Here is a 14,965-nt window from a genome sequence, read left to right as displayed (position 1 = left end):
ATAAATATTAATTAATATTATACAATTTTATATACAATTTTACAAACATACAAATCAAATGAAATCCCTTCCATTAAGCTTCTAATCTAATGAAAACTTACAATACATACTAGTATGATCTAAAGTTATCAGCTCACTATTATTAAAATCTTTAAACTTTCAGACAATATCAATATTAAATATAATTTGTACGTTTCAGAAAAAAATAATAATTTTGAGCGTGACCAGTACAACTTGTTTGTGTGATGCTCTACATTTTGTTCCAAGATCTGTAAAAATCTCCCAGCTGACCTGAAACAAACATATATAAATAAATATATCAAAAATAATAATATAATCAAGAAAAAAAACATTTCTTAAAAGGAAAACAAATATTTAAATATAACAGAAACCACAGGTGGTGAACGAAATGATTTGGAGACAAGGAGTAATGTTTTGGGTAGGCAATTGTTTATGGATAGTGGACATTCCAATCTTGTTGACTAATAAAACCTCTTCAAAAATGATAGTAAAAAATGTTGACAATTAAGAGCTTTGATAAGATCACTTTAAATATTGATTAATTAATTTCAATTTAAAATTTCCTAGTAATAATCCTGATACAATCACTTTACTTGATGAGGAGAAGATGGTTTGGGGTGCAATCAGAGAATAACATAAATAAGTTTAAAAACTTATTTATTAGTGCCAACGTTAGGGCCAGAATATCCAGCCTTCATCAGGGCTAAGAACAAAAAAACAAGATAACAACCAATGAATAAAAGAATATATAGAATGATTAAAGGAAATTATTGTACAAAATGAAAATAGATAAAAATAAAGTGATGAAACTACCGGAAGATGAAGAATATGTTACAAGTTACTATAACATTTTAAAGGTAAAATAAGAATGGTCATCCCGAAGGACTATCAGATACCTTTACCAGTTCTTACCAATAAGCCCCTTCAAGGCCTACTGTGTGTGAATCCAAAAGCGTGACCAACTTTTCAAAATTTCTATTTTTTTTTAATATTTACAACACGGAATTCCAATCTAGTCACTGATTAATTTTTATTTTGAATACTGAATCAAAATTTGAAAAACCTGGCAGAATAGATGGGTCAATGCATCAATGAAGAAAAACAAAATATATGAGGATAAGAGAACCAATAGAAGAACTCAGGTGTTAGTAGAAATAGGCCCTTAACTTCAGAAAGCAGATAATTCACTTATCTGAAAAGAATTATAAGTTCTTCTAATGAATTATCCCTACAGATAGACAAAAGAATTCTTAATACCAATAGATGCTATTTTGTCCTTCAGGGACTCACCTGTGAGAGTAATGAGTATTTGAGGATGCACAACTCCAACTTCGAGATGCAAACTTAAGATGTGAGTGACAGGAGGTTTGCCCAACAGCAAGAATATTTTTGTATAATGAATATTGGGAAGATATTCTGGGGATGGTAGGCAATGCACAAGGGACTACCTGGAGTCTCTGAAAATTCTTCAATGGGACTTAGACTGGATTTAAATACCATATTAAGATAACTCAAATTATACCTTCATCAAAATTAATGAATTCCTCATTTTTTGTTTTTGATCCATCAGGCATTTTAATAGTGGTAATTACATGTTTAAGGTCGCCCATCTGACGTGATACTGTAACTTCTTCTTTTCCATCTTTAACTGACTTTCGCTTTTCTTCAATACCCTAAAATATACATAACATAATTTTATCAGACAATTTATCTTGAAATCTGAAGAGATTATTTATCAAAATTTATTATATTATGATATTTGTAAGTGGTGGAGTTACATATATTAAATCTGATGACCATTCGTTCTATATGAAAGATATAAAGTTGATGATTATAGAATAAATTATATTAAATAATAAAACAAAAGAAAGTCTTGATAGCTAAATTCTTTTAGTAATTTCCAATAAAAACTGATGATGTGAAAACTAATGAATAAAAACGACAATGAGTCTGTAAAAAAAAAAATAAAATAACAAGAAAGTCTGTAAAGAAGCAGGGCTCAGGGTAAATACTGATAAAACAAAATGTATAGCTTAAAGTAGAAACTATAATGATAAAGATTTAACAGTTCATAAGTGGGAATAAGTTAACAGTTCATACAATCATAAATCTGAAGCCTGAAATATCTACAAGAAACACAATCAAAGACAGAATAAAATCACAAGTAAAGGAGGAAAATGCTTATCTACAAAACTATTATACTTCTCGCCATTCTATATGAAAAAGTGAGGTCTATAATAATAATACAATAAGATCTTAGAAAATACAGTGCTGGATATACTTAGTAAAATATCTGGATCAAATACATATAATAAAACACTAAAGAATTTAGGATATAAAATAATATAGTGTTTCATTGAAAGTGAAAGAGGATAGGCTGAAGCATAGATGGGAGTCTGGACCTTGTAAAATGGAATTTTGTGGATAGGAGAGAAGTATGAGGGTAATGCTTTTTGTAAGTATCACCTCAGATTTTGCTAAAGCTTACAATTGTTATTTATTATAACAATCAATAAGCACTAGCATGGTTTAAATATAATTGCCTAACAACCAATGATTTAGGTCAAAACCAATATCTACCCATGAAACAGTAAAGTTTAAATGAGCATTAATGTTATCTATATTGAGTTATTACAAATTATTATGCAATTGTTTATTAAATAAATTAATTATATATTATATTAGTAAATAACGAACAATAAAAAAATGTTTTGCAGTTATTACACAAGGTTTGAAAAAATGTCTGGTATGTCCACTCACATGACTTTCCTTACTCCTTAAGGTACTAAGTTCAATACAAAAATTGTTTGGTGTATCTTTGCTAATATTAGTCTGATGAGGATTTTTTTTTTTTTTTTTTTTAGATTAGTTTAGTAAAGAACATAATTATCTTTAAAACATGGATCTGGAATGTTTCACAATATTAATTTGAACAACTAATAAAAAGTTAACAAGTTTCCATCCTCAAAAAAATCAATAAGATGGATACTAAGATAAATAATGACTCAATTCATCTGAACACATCTGTTTTTTTACCTTTTTCTAGGGACTTTAATTACCAATAAAGTGTTGACAGAAATAATAAAAATTTTTTTTATAGCTTTTGTTCCAGATCCTTGAGGATTTATTCTATGTACGATAAGTTAAAGGGCTTTAAGGAGTGGCCGAAAATCGAAAAACATGTTTTTCATCTATTATACAGTACCTACTGCACACTGAGTACCATATTCGGTTCATAGGTTTCGGAAGTCAATACCATACAAAAAAAAAATAAATTGGTCTAAGGCTTTGGGATGATTCCAAAACCAAATGTTTCCTCTATCATAGCTGCATGAAACCTCTAAATGACCACTATTTTAAAACAAAAAAAGATAGTAATAGACCTGTGACTTACAAGCAAAACCTAAAAAAAAAAAATTGGCCCAGCAGTTCCGATGAATATTTAGGGATGAAAAGATTTTTTCATTTGATTTTTGGATCCTATAAATCTTAAAATGTAAAACCTCAAATCTTGAGGGGTTATTTTTTTTTTCTCTTGGTTAAATACAAATATTTATCATTTAAAATAATTAACCAAAAGTATTTGAAGCTACAATACTCAATTTGCTTTATTATTTTATAACCAATACAAAGTTGCAGTAAATAATATATACTTAACAATAAAATAGTTAAAACAAATTTATTTTTACTATTATTTATCTCTCAAATATGGCAGAAGACTTAAAACTTACCCCATTTGGGAGGATTTTCCTTTGATGGGTAGTTACCATGCTCCTCGAAATAAATGGACTAGTCGGAGGTTGGACCGGCTCTTTGTCTAACAGTTTTCCAAATACTTTTGGAGCATAAGACCTGCGTATACAATAATAATTTAAATAACATAAATGATAAAAAATACATTGATAATATAAAGCAAAACTGACTAGAATTTAATAAAAACAATGATGAGAATTAAAATTATCTTACTCGTTATCAATGTCAGAATCTGGTTTGATAAAACCTTGGGGATGTTCATAAGATGGTTTGAAGAACTTATTTCTTGGATGAATGAATTCCTCAACTCTTCCAGGGTTCTCATCTGGGAGTCCAAAGGTGTCACCTGATGACATATTGGTAATGGATTATCATTTCAACAAAAATTGTCTTCAGTTTTTTTCTTCAATTCTCATGCATGAAAAGATTCCAGAAATATTCTTTAAAAAAATACTAAACTACAAGCTCCTAGCAATTTAATACCTAATTTAGGCATATTTAAAATTTCCGTCTATATTAGAACAGGAAATCATCAATTTTAATGTCACCATGAATAATAGGTTTTTGATAAACTTGATCAATAATAGTAATGGTTTTTTAAAGTTTTCTATTCTTCTCTTTTTGAGATTAAGGGGGGAAAAATGAATTATGATAAATACTGTATGTAAGCATACAAAACGGAAAGGATTTCCCTTAAAGGATATTTCTCAAAATGAAATACATATGGAAGATTGGATACAGAATATAGCATATTGGATAGATTACATAGAAGATTGTCTATCTTTAAGTTTTATATGATGTATTGCTCTTGAATAAGTATTTGCCCCAGGGAGAGAATAGGTCACAATAATAAGGGTATATATTTTGTAGAGGTTTGTAGAGAGTGGGAATATTTTGTAGAGGTTTAGATTTTTTAGACAGATAATTCACAGTGACAAAATATGAAATTGAACGATTGATAAAGGTTTATACCAGTAAACTTACTAAAAGAATCTAGTTTAAAAAAATATTGCTACATTATTTATGTTGTCATTTATTGACAAAATAATTTTTAATAATCTTTACCTTCATCGAAGCGAAAAAATGATGAAGAAAATCTTTTCATAATATCATCAATCTGCTGTTCAAAAAATTTGTGAAATTCTAATGGATCACTAGAAAAGAAACCTCCAAAACCAGAGCTTCTATCTTGAGGAACCTGACTGAAAAATAAACAAAAAATTTCATATAATATACAATAAAAATCTTTGTAGTTAGTTATTGAATACCACAGTCAATAGAACAAACATGAACTCCTAAAAGATATGAGGCAGCATTTACATAAAATAAAACTAACACTGCTTGCGAATTATTCCCATCATTCTGGGGCGATGAATCATTTCGTTCATGAGGAGGTTTCAAAAATTTATTCCTTGGTTTTTCAGATTCCTTCATGTCAGGATTACCATCGAAATCACCATGATCAATTGCTCCAAAAAAGTTGCTATCTGAAATTAAGAAAAAAATAATGATGTACTTTCTATAGGATACGAGATAAAGTTAAGAATAATTATTTAATTTATCAGTTTCGTAAGCTTAATTAACTTAATTACAGGAATTAGATCTCCATATTTTAAGTAGTTTCCAAATTATATTCATAACCAATTCCTAGTAAAAACTTGTTTTGCATTTAAAGGTATACGAAGTTACATCACAAAAAAATCAATTTAAGTGAAAAATAAAGTTATTAAGAATTTAAAAAATATTATCAAGTATTAACTACAAAAATATTGCAATGAATCTATTTCTTGTTTTATTTTATAATGTTATTTCTGCAGTTTCTTTTAGCCTCGTTAAGGGTAATATCAGTGAAGGACTTTAAAAACAGAAAGTGACTGATGAAAATATTCTGTCTGGTACGTTGAGGCCAAGATGAATGTCTTTTTTTAACCAATTTCACTAATTTAGTATAAGTTTATGTTCAAAATAATACATTATGAACTCCTTTTAATTTTTAATGAACTTCAGTTATTTGTATATATGAATATATAATTTAATGTTATATGATATATATCTTGCATTTAATAAAACATTGTTTAAAGCACTTGTTTTATTCAAGGTCAACAATATTTTCCAATTTACATGACCTTGTGAAATTTATGATGTTCAAATTCATATATTACAAAAGTTATTTTAACATTTAAAATCACAAAATATTTAAATTATGTAAAAATAGTTACAAACATGCTGTTTACTTATAAAATAAATTCAATTACAAATAAATACCAATAATAATTCAATTTCATAAGAAAATTACCTATAAATTGTAAATAATTACTTAAAATTATGATAAAATCTTAATTCTTATTCCTAAAAACCATTAACTATGACAGGAATATAATAATTACACCTTCCTTTTCTTAGAAACTCATAAAGGCGGATTTGCATATTGGCTAACAACAACAAAGGAAACGACCGAGCGGACCATCCACATGTCTGTGTTTTTCAGAGAAGCAAACATGAAGGATGCACAAGTGGTTTCAGTAATTGTACTGGGATTATATTACAAAAGAAAAAAGAAAATGAAAAGAAATTAAATATAAATAAATGAAATTAAATACAAAACTTATAACAAGTAACAACAAACACCTTCAACCTCCTAACAGCTCTCAGTTGCAACTAAACAAAGAACAATAGTAGAGGTAGAGATGCTACACAAGTGCTCTCACGAACCGCCTTTGATCTGTGTCCAAAAACCGACTATCGACGGATCAGCAACGAGGTACATAACAAGGTTGTAGGTACATATTTTTTTTTTGGTGGGTCTTGAGGATCAGTCAATGATACAACTTTGTTATGGCGATGTTTCGCAACTTTATTGTTAACATAGTCATGCCCCACAACAAGAAAAACACTTTTTTAATAACTTTTTGGACATTGGCTGGTGTAGTGTATATATCTTCCAGAGTGAATAGGTTTTTTCTACCACTTTCTTTCTATTTCCACATCCATCTGTATCTAAAGGTTAAGGGTTTCGGCACCACTTATAATTCACCAAATTAAAAACTTAAAATAAAGGAGAGAAAGGGGTGCAAAGGGTGAAATGAAGCATATAAAGACAACTCAAAGACTGGTCTATTGATGTACCTGCTACATACATTATATATATATATATATATATATAAAACTTAAGTATTGTCAAGAGAAAACAGTGAATAAAAGGATATGGAATGACTCGTGTGGATTCCAGAAATAGAATGGCTTTAATCAGTCCAGTACAGCTGATTTGACCTGTCAGTTGACAATTACACTCATGCCTTAACTTATATATACACTATGGAACGAAAACAAAAGTAAGCAAAAAAGATTGCCTCTATTTATACATTCTAATAAATTATTAAGCTTACTTACTGCCAGGATTACTAAACCAGGGGCTTTCAAAATTCCTAAAAATTTCATTCATTTGTTGCTGAAAATATTTATGTATATCATGCATGTTTCCAGAGAAAACATTGAAACCAAAAGGGCCTTCATGTCTGAAAAGATCAAAAATGAAGACATTACAAATGATTTTAATGTTAGTTTCTAATTAACTTAATCAATAAATATTTATTATAACTACAAAAAAAAAACAGTCTTTGTTTCTTTATACATTTTTTGTAATATATTAGTAAGGAGCAAAAAATACTATTTTTAAACTTAGAAGACTTTAAAACAGGTTGCTTAAGTAAGATGAAAAAAATAATAATAAATATCTACAATATATAGGGTTGGTAAATAAGTCCTTTCTGTTTTTTTGGGTGAAAGAAAACTAAGTATATTTTGTACATTATATTTATTTTAATTTACAATGATTACATTACATTACATGGACATTAGTCCATAATTTTCAATTACCTTACTCCATCTCTTCAACAGCTGATTAATCCCATGTTCATAGAATGTCTGTGGTTTATTAGCGAAAAAGTGATTAAGGTGCTCTCTGACACCCTGTTCGTTTTCTAACTGTTTTCCACTTAAGGAATTTTGTAGAGACCAGAATAAGTGGTAAACACTAGGAGCAAGGTAAACCTAACAATTTATTGCGGGTGACTAATGAAGTGTGGGGCCTAGCGTTGTCATGATGGAAGATGACACCCTTTTGATTTGCCAGTTCTGGGAATTTTCCTCGAATCGATTCATCCAATTTTGTTAACTGTGAGCAGTATAGAGTGGAATTGATCGATACACCTTGTGTGTGGCAACAGCTCATAAAAAAATCACACCCTTGAAATCCTACCATAGAGAAAGCATTATTTTCTTTGGGTACAATCCTGCTTTAGATGTGGTTCCAGATGGTTCGTTGCTGGGTCTCCAAGATTTTGTTTGCACCACATCATCGTAGACATTCCACTTTTTATCCACTGTAACAAGTCTTTTAAGAAATGGATCATTTTCTTGACGTTTCAACAGTGAATCGCAAATGGAAATGCGTGTTGCCAAGTTGGCTTTGGTCAGAGAATAAGGGGATCCAAACATCAAGCCTAGAAACATAGCCGAGCTACCGAAAATGATTTTCTATGCTTGTATGTGATACGTCTAGGGCCTCTGCAATGATTGGGATGGATTTATTCGAATATTGCCTTAACATCAATATGCCTATTATGCATGATATTTCCGTCCATCTTCTCAGCTGGATCACAAACACAATACTGACCTAATCTTAACATGTGTCAACAGACATGACTGTTTACATATTACAAATAGGATAAACAATCCTCTGTTGGGATTAATTGCATCAGAAAAAATGGGATGTACTATAAACATAACATAAATATAAAAACCGAAAGGACTTATTGGCCAACTCTATATAAAAAGGATTAGACCAACTACCCAAATTTTCCAATCAAAGATGGTAAAAGAAGTAAAAAGAATGCATAATATTTAACTTAATTATATACAACAAACTTTATATATATATTTATGCACCTTACTCTTTATTTCTCAAAAATAAGCTGTTAAAGGAGGCAGATGCACATTCAAGAATAATAAAAATAAATCGCTAAATAAATACCTATATCAGAAATATTAAGTAACTTTCCCTACCTATATTCATCATGGATTATTAGGTCTTCATCATCATCCTCATAATCCCCAATGATAGTAGGTTTCTTAAACCAATTTTCATTATTCCTAAAAATTATTCAAAACTGCATTAATAAAAATAATTGCAAATAAATATTGAGGTATAATTATCATGATTATCAAGCGAATATATTCAATGTATGTTCTCCAATCCAATGGTGTGACAAAGTGCATTAAAATGGAAATTATTACAACATTAGTGCCATTTATGAAGTGAAACAAATGATGATGATGATGGTCATATACTTGAGTTTGTGCTTTATTTAGCATGAATTCATTCAACAGAATGCAATCAATAGAATCACGGATTCAATAAAATCTGTTATCTCCTTCCACTTAAAACCCGTCAACTCTTAATTTCCTCTCTTGTTTTCCCCAAATTTGACTATGACCAAATGTACTCCTTAATCTTTTCCAGATTAAGAAGAATTCTACCTAATATCGGAATTCTACTTTGATTACTCTACACAATCTGCTTTGTTATAAATTTCTCAAGACCTACACACCTCAAGAATCCTTATCCTCTTTGATTTTTCAAAAGTCTAAGTAAGACTCTGTAGAATTTACATTTCCACATATCCCTTTTCCAAACCCCCCTCATCACCACTAATCTTGTGAGGAGTACCTCAAGGATCCTTTCTCTCACCAACTTTATTTTCCGTTTTTATAAATGATCTCTCACTTCACTCCCACTCCACCACTCCCAATATCATTTGTGTGAAAATGACATTTAAAGATATTATAGTAGGAAACACTATCACATATCTTACTGTTATTCCCAACAAAGGTGACTGTTTCTTATTAAATTTGTTTTACTTTCTAGAAAAATTTAAATAAGACATATAATTTGACAACTCTGTTCTGACTCGCTTTTGAAGAACATAGTGTTAGTGAAAAGATTTGCCTTTTTCTTCTTTTTTTTTTTAATTAGAACCCATGGGTGTATTTTTTTCATCTGTGTGATTAAATTATTTAAGTATATTCAATTTTAATTAATTGATAATGCTTATTAGCCTCCACTTAAGCCTTTACACTAATTTTGTTTCATATTTGGGTCTTCCTTTAGTAATTTATTATGATTGACATTGAAAAAACATTCAAAAAATATGCATATAATTATGCATTATATAAAATGTTTTTGAGCCTGTATGTATTAAAATTCTTTTTACTAATAATCTTTTATGAATGTGTTAACAAGTTTAAATAAAACTAAACATACAACAACAATGATCATAAAAAGCAGAGCTTGTATAAACCATTGAAGGAATTATTGTTAAGATACAAGAAATATTTCTCTTCTTCCTCCCCCCCTTTCTCTTCATACTAAAACATTTATAAAGTACAGTTATACAGTATTTTCCATAAAGTCATTGTTCAGATTTGCACATCTCTCTGATCATAAAGGCTACTTTTTAAGTTAGTATTTGTTGCATAACAGTAAAATGAATGAATACTTTTCTTAATCTTAATATCTTAAAATGCAACACCTATATTTATTTAGATCTAGAAAATGGTTCATGCAGTGATTTGATATGAGCTATTCGGTAGTAAAACATGGTAACTGCAAAATTTAAAACTTCTTCAACATTAAATTGTTTGTTAATTACAATTTTTTACTAGTTGGAAGATAGTTCAGGTGGTGGTCAATAACGCTACAAAATAGTAAAATAAATAATATTTAATTATAATCTTTTACTATTTTGTACCTTCACTGATCACCACCCAGGCAGTACTCCTACAATCTACTATGGTCAACTATAAAACTATATTTTTTTACTTTTAAACAACATTCATTTACCATATATTGATATCAACATTATTCTTATAAAAACATAAATTTCCTAAATATTCTTTCAACAATTCATGAAATCAGCCTTAAATAAAGCTGGTAATTCCAAAATCCAAAAAGAACCTGCCTAAATTATACATTTTTTTAAAGAAATATGGATAAATGTTCAATAGGCTGTATATTAGCTAATAATTGTCCGAATTAAATGATTTTTTTTTTGCAGGAAATTTAATCACTTAACTAATAACACTCAAATATGAAAAATGAAAAAATAGATTGGTATATATTAACTGCAAAAATTGTATATTTTCTTAATATAATACTAAAAATATTTAAACTTGGCCATAACTATTTTTCTACTGCAGAAATTGGGGAATTATAAATTCACTGTATTATCATTAATACTGGTCCAATTTAGTTAATTCTTTTTTTCTCGATTGAGATAATTTATTTATCCATGATGTTGACATATATTTACTATATAAAATATGAGTAGTCCTAATGAAATCTCACTGTTCTTCAATATGAGTACGATTTGGATATGAAACAATTTGGACAGACTGGCCTATCAAAGACAAAGATCTTTAGGAGTGAAACGAAGTTTATATTAGTTTTTAGCACATCAAGAAACGTTTCAATAAGGATTTGTGAAAAAAAAAAAAAGGAAAATAAATTTTTGTGGCCAAAAATATCCGCTTTAAAAAGAATATTGAGAAATAAAAAAAATAGAAACAACTTCAATATGACTCAACCAATCTTTATGAAACTGTGTTTTGGGTGATTAAGGCCTCTGTTACCTCTACAACAAAGGGCACAGACCGGATCTAAAAAAACAAATCAGAACTGAAGACTATTTAAAACTAATATTTGATTGATATTATGACCATATAAGGTAGTATAAAATTAAATCTAAATTTTGCTAATGTAGGTTAAAAGATCAGACATACAGCTTTGCATCAGTTTTATTAACGTTGGAATTAAATAAACTGTAGAAGAGTTATGAACAATGGTCAGCAAAAGAAAAAAAAATCCTCCAGATAAATCAAGATGAAAAATTTCTAATTTTTAATTTCTTTGAAAAATGGCATTAAAAAGGTTTCAGAGGGCGATATAAAATGAAACTCATTTCTTTCTTTCATAAAACAATTTTTTCTTTACTTACTTTACTGAAATTCTCATTCCGGTTTTCAATATTTAGTGAAAAAATCACTGGTCCTTGGAACAAACCTATTATCATAACTAAACAGCTAAACAGCAAAAGTCATCTAAACTTTAGCGTTAAAGCAGTATGAATAGACTACTTAGACCCCTAAGAAAGACAATGTCAAAGGCAAATATAAAGATTTAGGATTTTAATTTACACTGGAAACAAAGAAGTAACAAGCACAACTGCAAGAAATAATAAAACTATTATGACTTAAAAAAAAAAAGAAAACAGTCTACTAACCAAAATTATCCTACTAATTAGGCCATTGGATGATTCCAAACCTAAAGCACCAACCCCTCAAATCACAGTTAGTAACTAACCTTTTGACAAGTGCCCAATAAAGGCATATAAGGACAAAAACACATGACTAAAATAAACAAGTGTACTCAGGCCTATGGGATTAGTTGTTTTTCATTTTCAAAATAAAAAAAAATCAAGTTTAAAACCCTTGTATTATTGAAATTAGAGGATTTTCATTTTCAATAAGAAATTGGCTGAAGTGGAACATGTGTTTTGAAGTTACAGCTATTATATGTAACTAAATATTATTTATTATGAATAAATTACTTTAATATTAATTAACTCATATAATCAAAAACTCTCACAGATGTATGTTTTACATTTAAAATGATTACTTTACAGTTTAATGACAGTAAAACATTAACTACTTACTAGAAAAATCATGGTACTAGTTCATAAAACAAGCTCCCGTGGCAGCAAATTCGAACTCACTTATACTGAGTGCTACAAGTTGGTATAGAACCGATTTCAACTGAAAAGGATCCATTGGGTAGGGATAGGGAATGTCTTTTCCAAGTGAGTTTGGAAGTTGATAGCGAGTGATCTAATTAAAGCAACAATAATAATATAAATAAGTTTTGAATTTCCCTATATTGGAGGTTAAATTCACTACAATTAAAAGTAAAATATCCAAATATTTTATATTTAATAAATATGATATAAGCTTCACCCACGACAATTAAGGAAAACTGTGTTAAAGAGAAACGGTCAAAAAGACATAAAACATTATATACATAACTAACATCGATAGACCAATTCTTACATTTTTTAGACATAATCAATTAAAAAATCTTACAACTATCCATTGCAATTTAACAATCAGTGTAACTGCCAGAACTGTATTAAGGTCGAATTAAAAACTTAAAAACATTGGTTTAGTTAAATAAATTTCCATAATATTACTTTTTCTTTACATTGAGGAGGATAAACCAAAATCATTTTAATATGAAATATGCTTTTACAACAGTTAACTGTTAAAAAGACATTAAAGTTATTAATTTCGGGCTCCAATGCAGCTTCATACATTAAAAACTTTGAATATAACATAGTTTATCCCTGTGGTACTGAAGTAATGACAAACATAAGTTGTTAACACTTGTAATCAGAAAATAATCATTCACAAATCGTCCACAACAATGACATTAATAGATTGTATTCAATTAAATTAGAACTGGAAAATAAGAACTTACTTTTCTCTGGTAGGAAGCCCTAAAATTCCCCTAATGAAGTCATATACAGGCATTGTTTATGTGAAATTTGAAATCAGAAAACTGTCCTGCACAAAGTTAAGATTACATGATAACACACAGAGGTCACAAAGACAGATGATGCAACCTTGCCTATTATTAAAAGAAAGAATATTTTTACCAAGATAGTTTTAGGCATCAAAAATAAGTTATTAAGGTAACATCAAGAAAAATAATTTTTAAGTAAGTAAGTAATATAGAAAATATTTAAACATAAAACGAATTTTAGAAAATAAGTTAATGAGAAGCTTCTCGTCTTGGACAAATAATTGTATTGGTCGTAGTAAGTAGAGAAAAGAACAAGTGCAGTCCTAGAATAATAATAAAGTTCTTAACTTTATGAAGCGTCTAAAATGTGTTAATATTTCTAAGAATCCCATTATTTTGCAATTTTATTACTACAGTCTCGAAGCACTATTAAAAATAAAGTAAACATTTTTTGTTTACTAGTTTAGTAGTTAATAAGTGTTTCAGAAATATATTTAGTAACATTAACGGGTTAAACTGTTGATATGTATTAACTCCAGGCACCGATTTAAGGGATGATGTGAACTAACATCTGAAGGTCTCAGACAATGCGTATTCAATACGGTTAAGTTTGCTGGAGAAGAGGTGATTTGAAAGGACGTTGTATAGGATCAATCTACAAACCATGTACGATCGGCGAGTTTTAAAGATATGTGCCTCAAACACCTGCACGATGGAAATTAAACTGTTTAAGTCATTCGCCTGCGACCGTGCAGGGGTTGACAAGTCCTAAAAGTATTTGGTTTAGGTCGTTGCAGAAATGGATATTATTCTCTACAAGGCATTTGAGAGGGTAGCAAGTTCTATAGAAATGCACTATACATCCTTGCGAAACGGCAGATATAACCAAGTTAGATTCGCCCTCAACTACGCGCTAGGAGATAAAGGACAAGAGTCACAGAGGAGACAGAATGAAATAATAATACAATATACATTTCCAAAATAGTGATAGTCTGATCCACTTGTATGTGTTTAGCTCGCCACTTCCTAAGAATTGGACTGATTTTAGTGGATTGGTTTTGGACTGATTATGATTGCTGAGATTTGAGTAGTGATTTATCTGGGTGTGAAAAGGCAATAGAGAGTCACTGCGTGTACGAGACTAGCTTTTAGTGGACAAGAAGACATCAATTGAGCCTTTTTAACTAAAAGAATGCATTTCTGAATATAACAATATATTTTTTCGTTAGCCATAGCACCTGGCCCCGCCAGTTCGAAAAATATTTCAGCTGATCAGAAGCAGATCTATAGGATTGCAGAAAAGGTAAAAATCAAGGCACTCACCCGAGCACTTCCTAAAGTTCTAGAATTCCAGCTTGAATAAGTATTTCAAGTGCGAGATTGCTAGGATATCACACATTTAGGGAACTCAAAACAAACAGCTGCAAACGAAGATTTTATCGTAACTTGAAAATGATACATCATTTTTATTCAGAAAATTATGTTCAAACAACTCCTTACTACAATTCAAAATAATACGCGTTGTAACATTGATGAAACCTCTCTTAAACAAGTTCT

General features: G+C 29.3%; 1 protein-coding gene across 3 annotated transcripts; it reads right to left on the bottom strand.

Moving 5' to 3' along the window:
- Nucleotides 1-5: 5 nt before the first annotated feature.
- LOC106691119 (uncharacterized) lies at nt 6-13,517 on the bottom strand. 3 transcript variants are annotated; one of them, XM_014436784.3, is made up of 9 exons: nt 13,364-13,517; nt 8,839-8,925; nt 7,165-7,289; nt 5,111-5,261; nt 4,840-4,976; nt 3,988-4,120; nt 3,753-3,873; nt 1,544-1,694; nt 6-291 (listed from the first exon to the last, which is right to left on the bottom strand). In XM_014436784.3, exons 1-9 carry the CDS (start codon nt 13,414-13,416, stop codon nt 251-253), a joined length of 999 nt encoding a protein of 332 aa, XP_014292270.1. In that variant the 5' UTR covers nt 13,417-13,517; the 3' UTR covers nt 6-250. The 3 variants fall into 3 exon arrangements, with proteins under 3 accessions (XP_014292270.1, XP_014292272.1, XP_014292271.1); XM_014436786.2 differs by lacking the exon at nt 13,364-13,517 and adding an exon at nt 12,546-12,674; XM_014436785.3 differs by lacking the exon at nt 13,364-13,517 and adding an exon at nt 12,114-12,232.
- Nucleotides 13,518-14,965: the final 1,448 nt, after the last annotated feature.

This window comes from Halyomorpha halys, unplaced genomic scaffold, assembly GCF_000696795.3.
Source record: "Halyomorpha halys isolate HHAL.00 unplaced genomic scaffold, Hhal_1.1 Scaffold2090.1, whole genome shotgun sequence".
NCBI lineage: Eukaryota > Metazoa > Arthropoda > Insecta > Hemiptera > Pentatomidae > Halyomorpha > Halyomorpha halys.
Note: the sequence above shows the minus strand (reverse complement) of the source record. Positions and strands in the feature narration are given on the sequence as shown.

Bases quoted from the DNA above. Each gene is read 5' to 3' on its own strand.
- LOC106691119 (XM_014436784.3), bottom strand. From the start codon at position 13,416: ATGCCTGTATATGACTTCATTAGGGGAATTTTAGGGCTTCCTACCAGA. The intron at 8,926-13,363 runs GTAAGTTCTTAT...AATAATTTTTAG, and splicing joins GGGCTTCCTACCAGAGAAAA to GAATAATGAAAATTGGTTTA. The intron at 4,977-5,110 runs GTTAGTTTTATT...TTTATTTTTCAG, and splicing joins GGGAATAATTCGCAAGCAGT to TCAGGTTCCTCAAGATAGAA.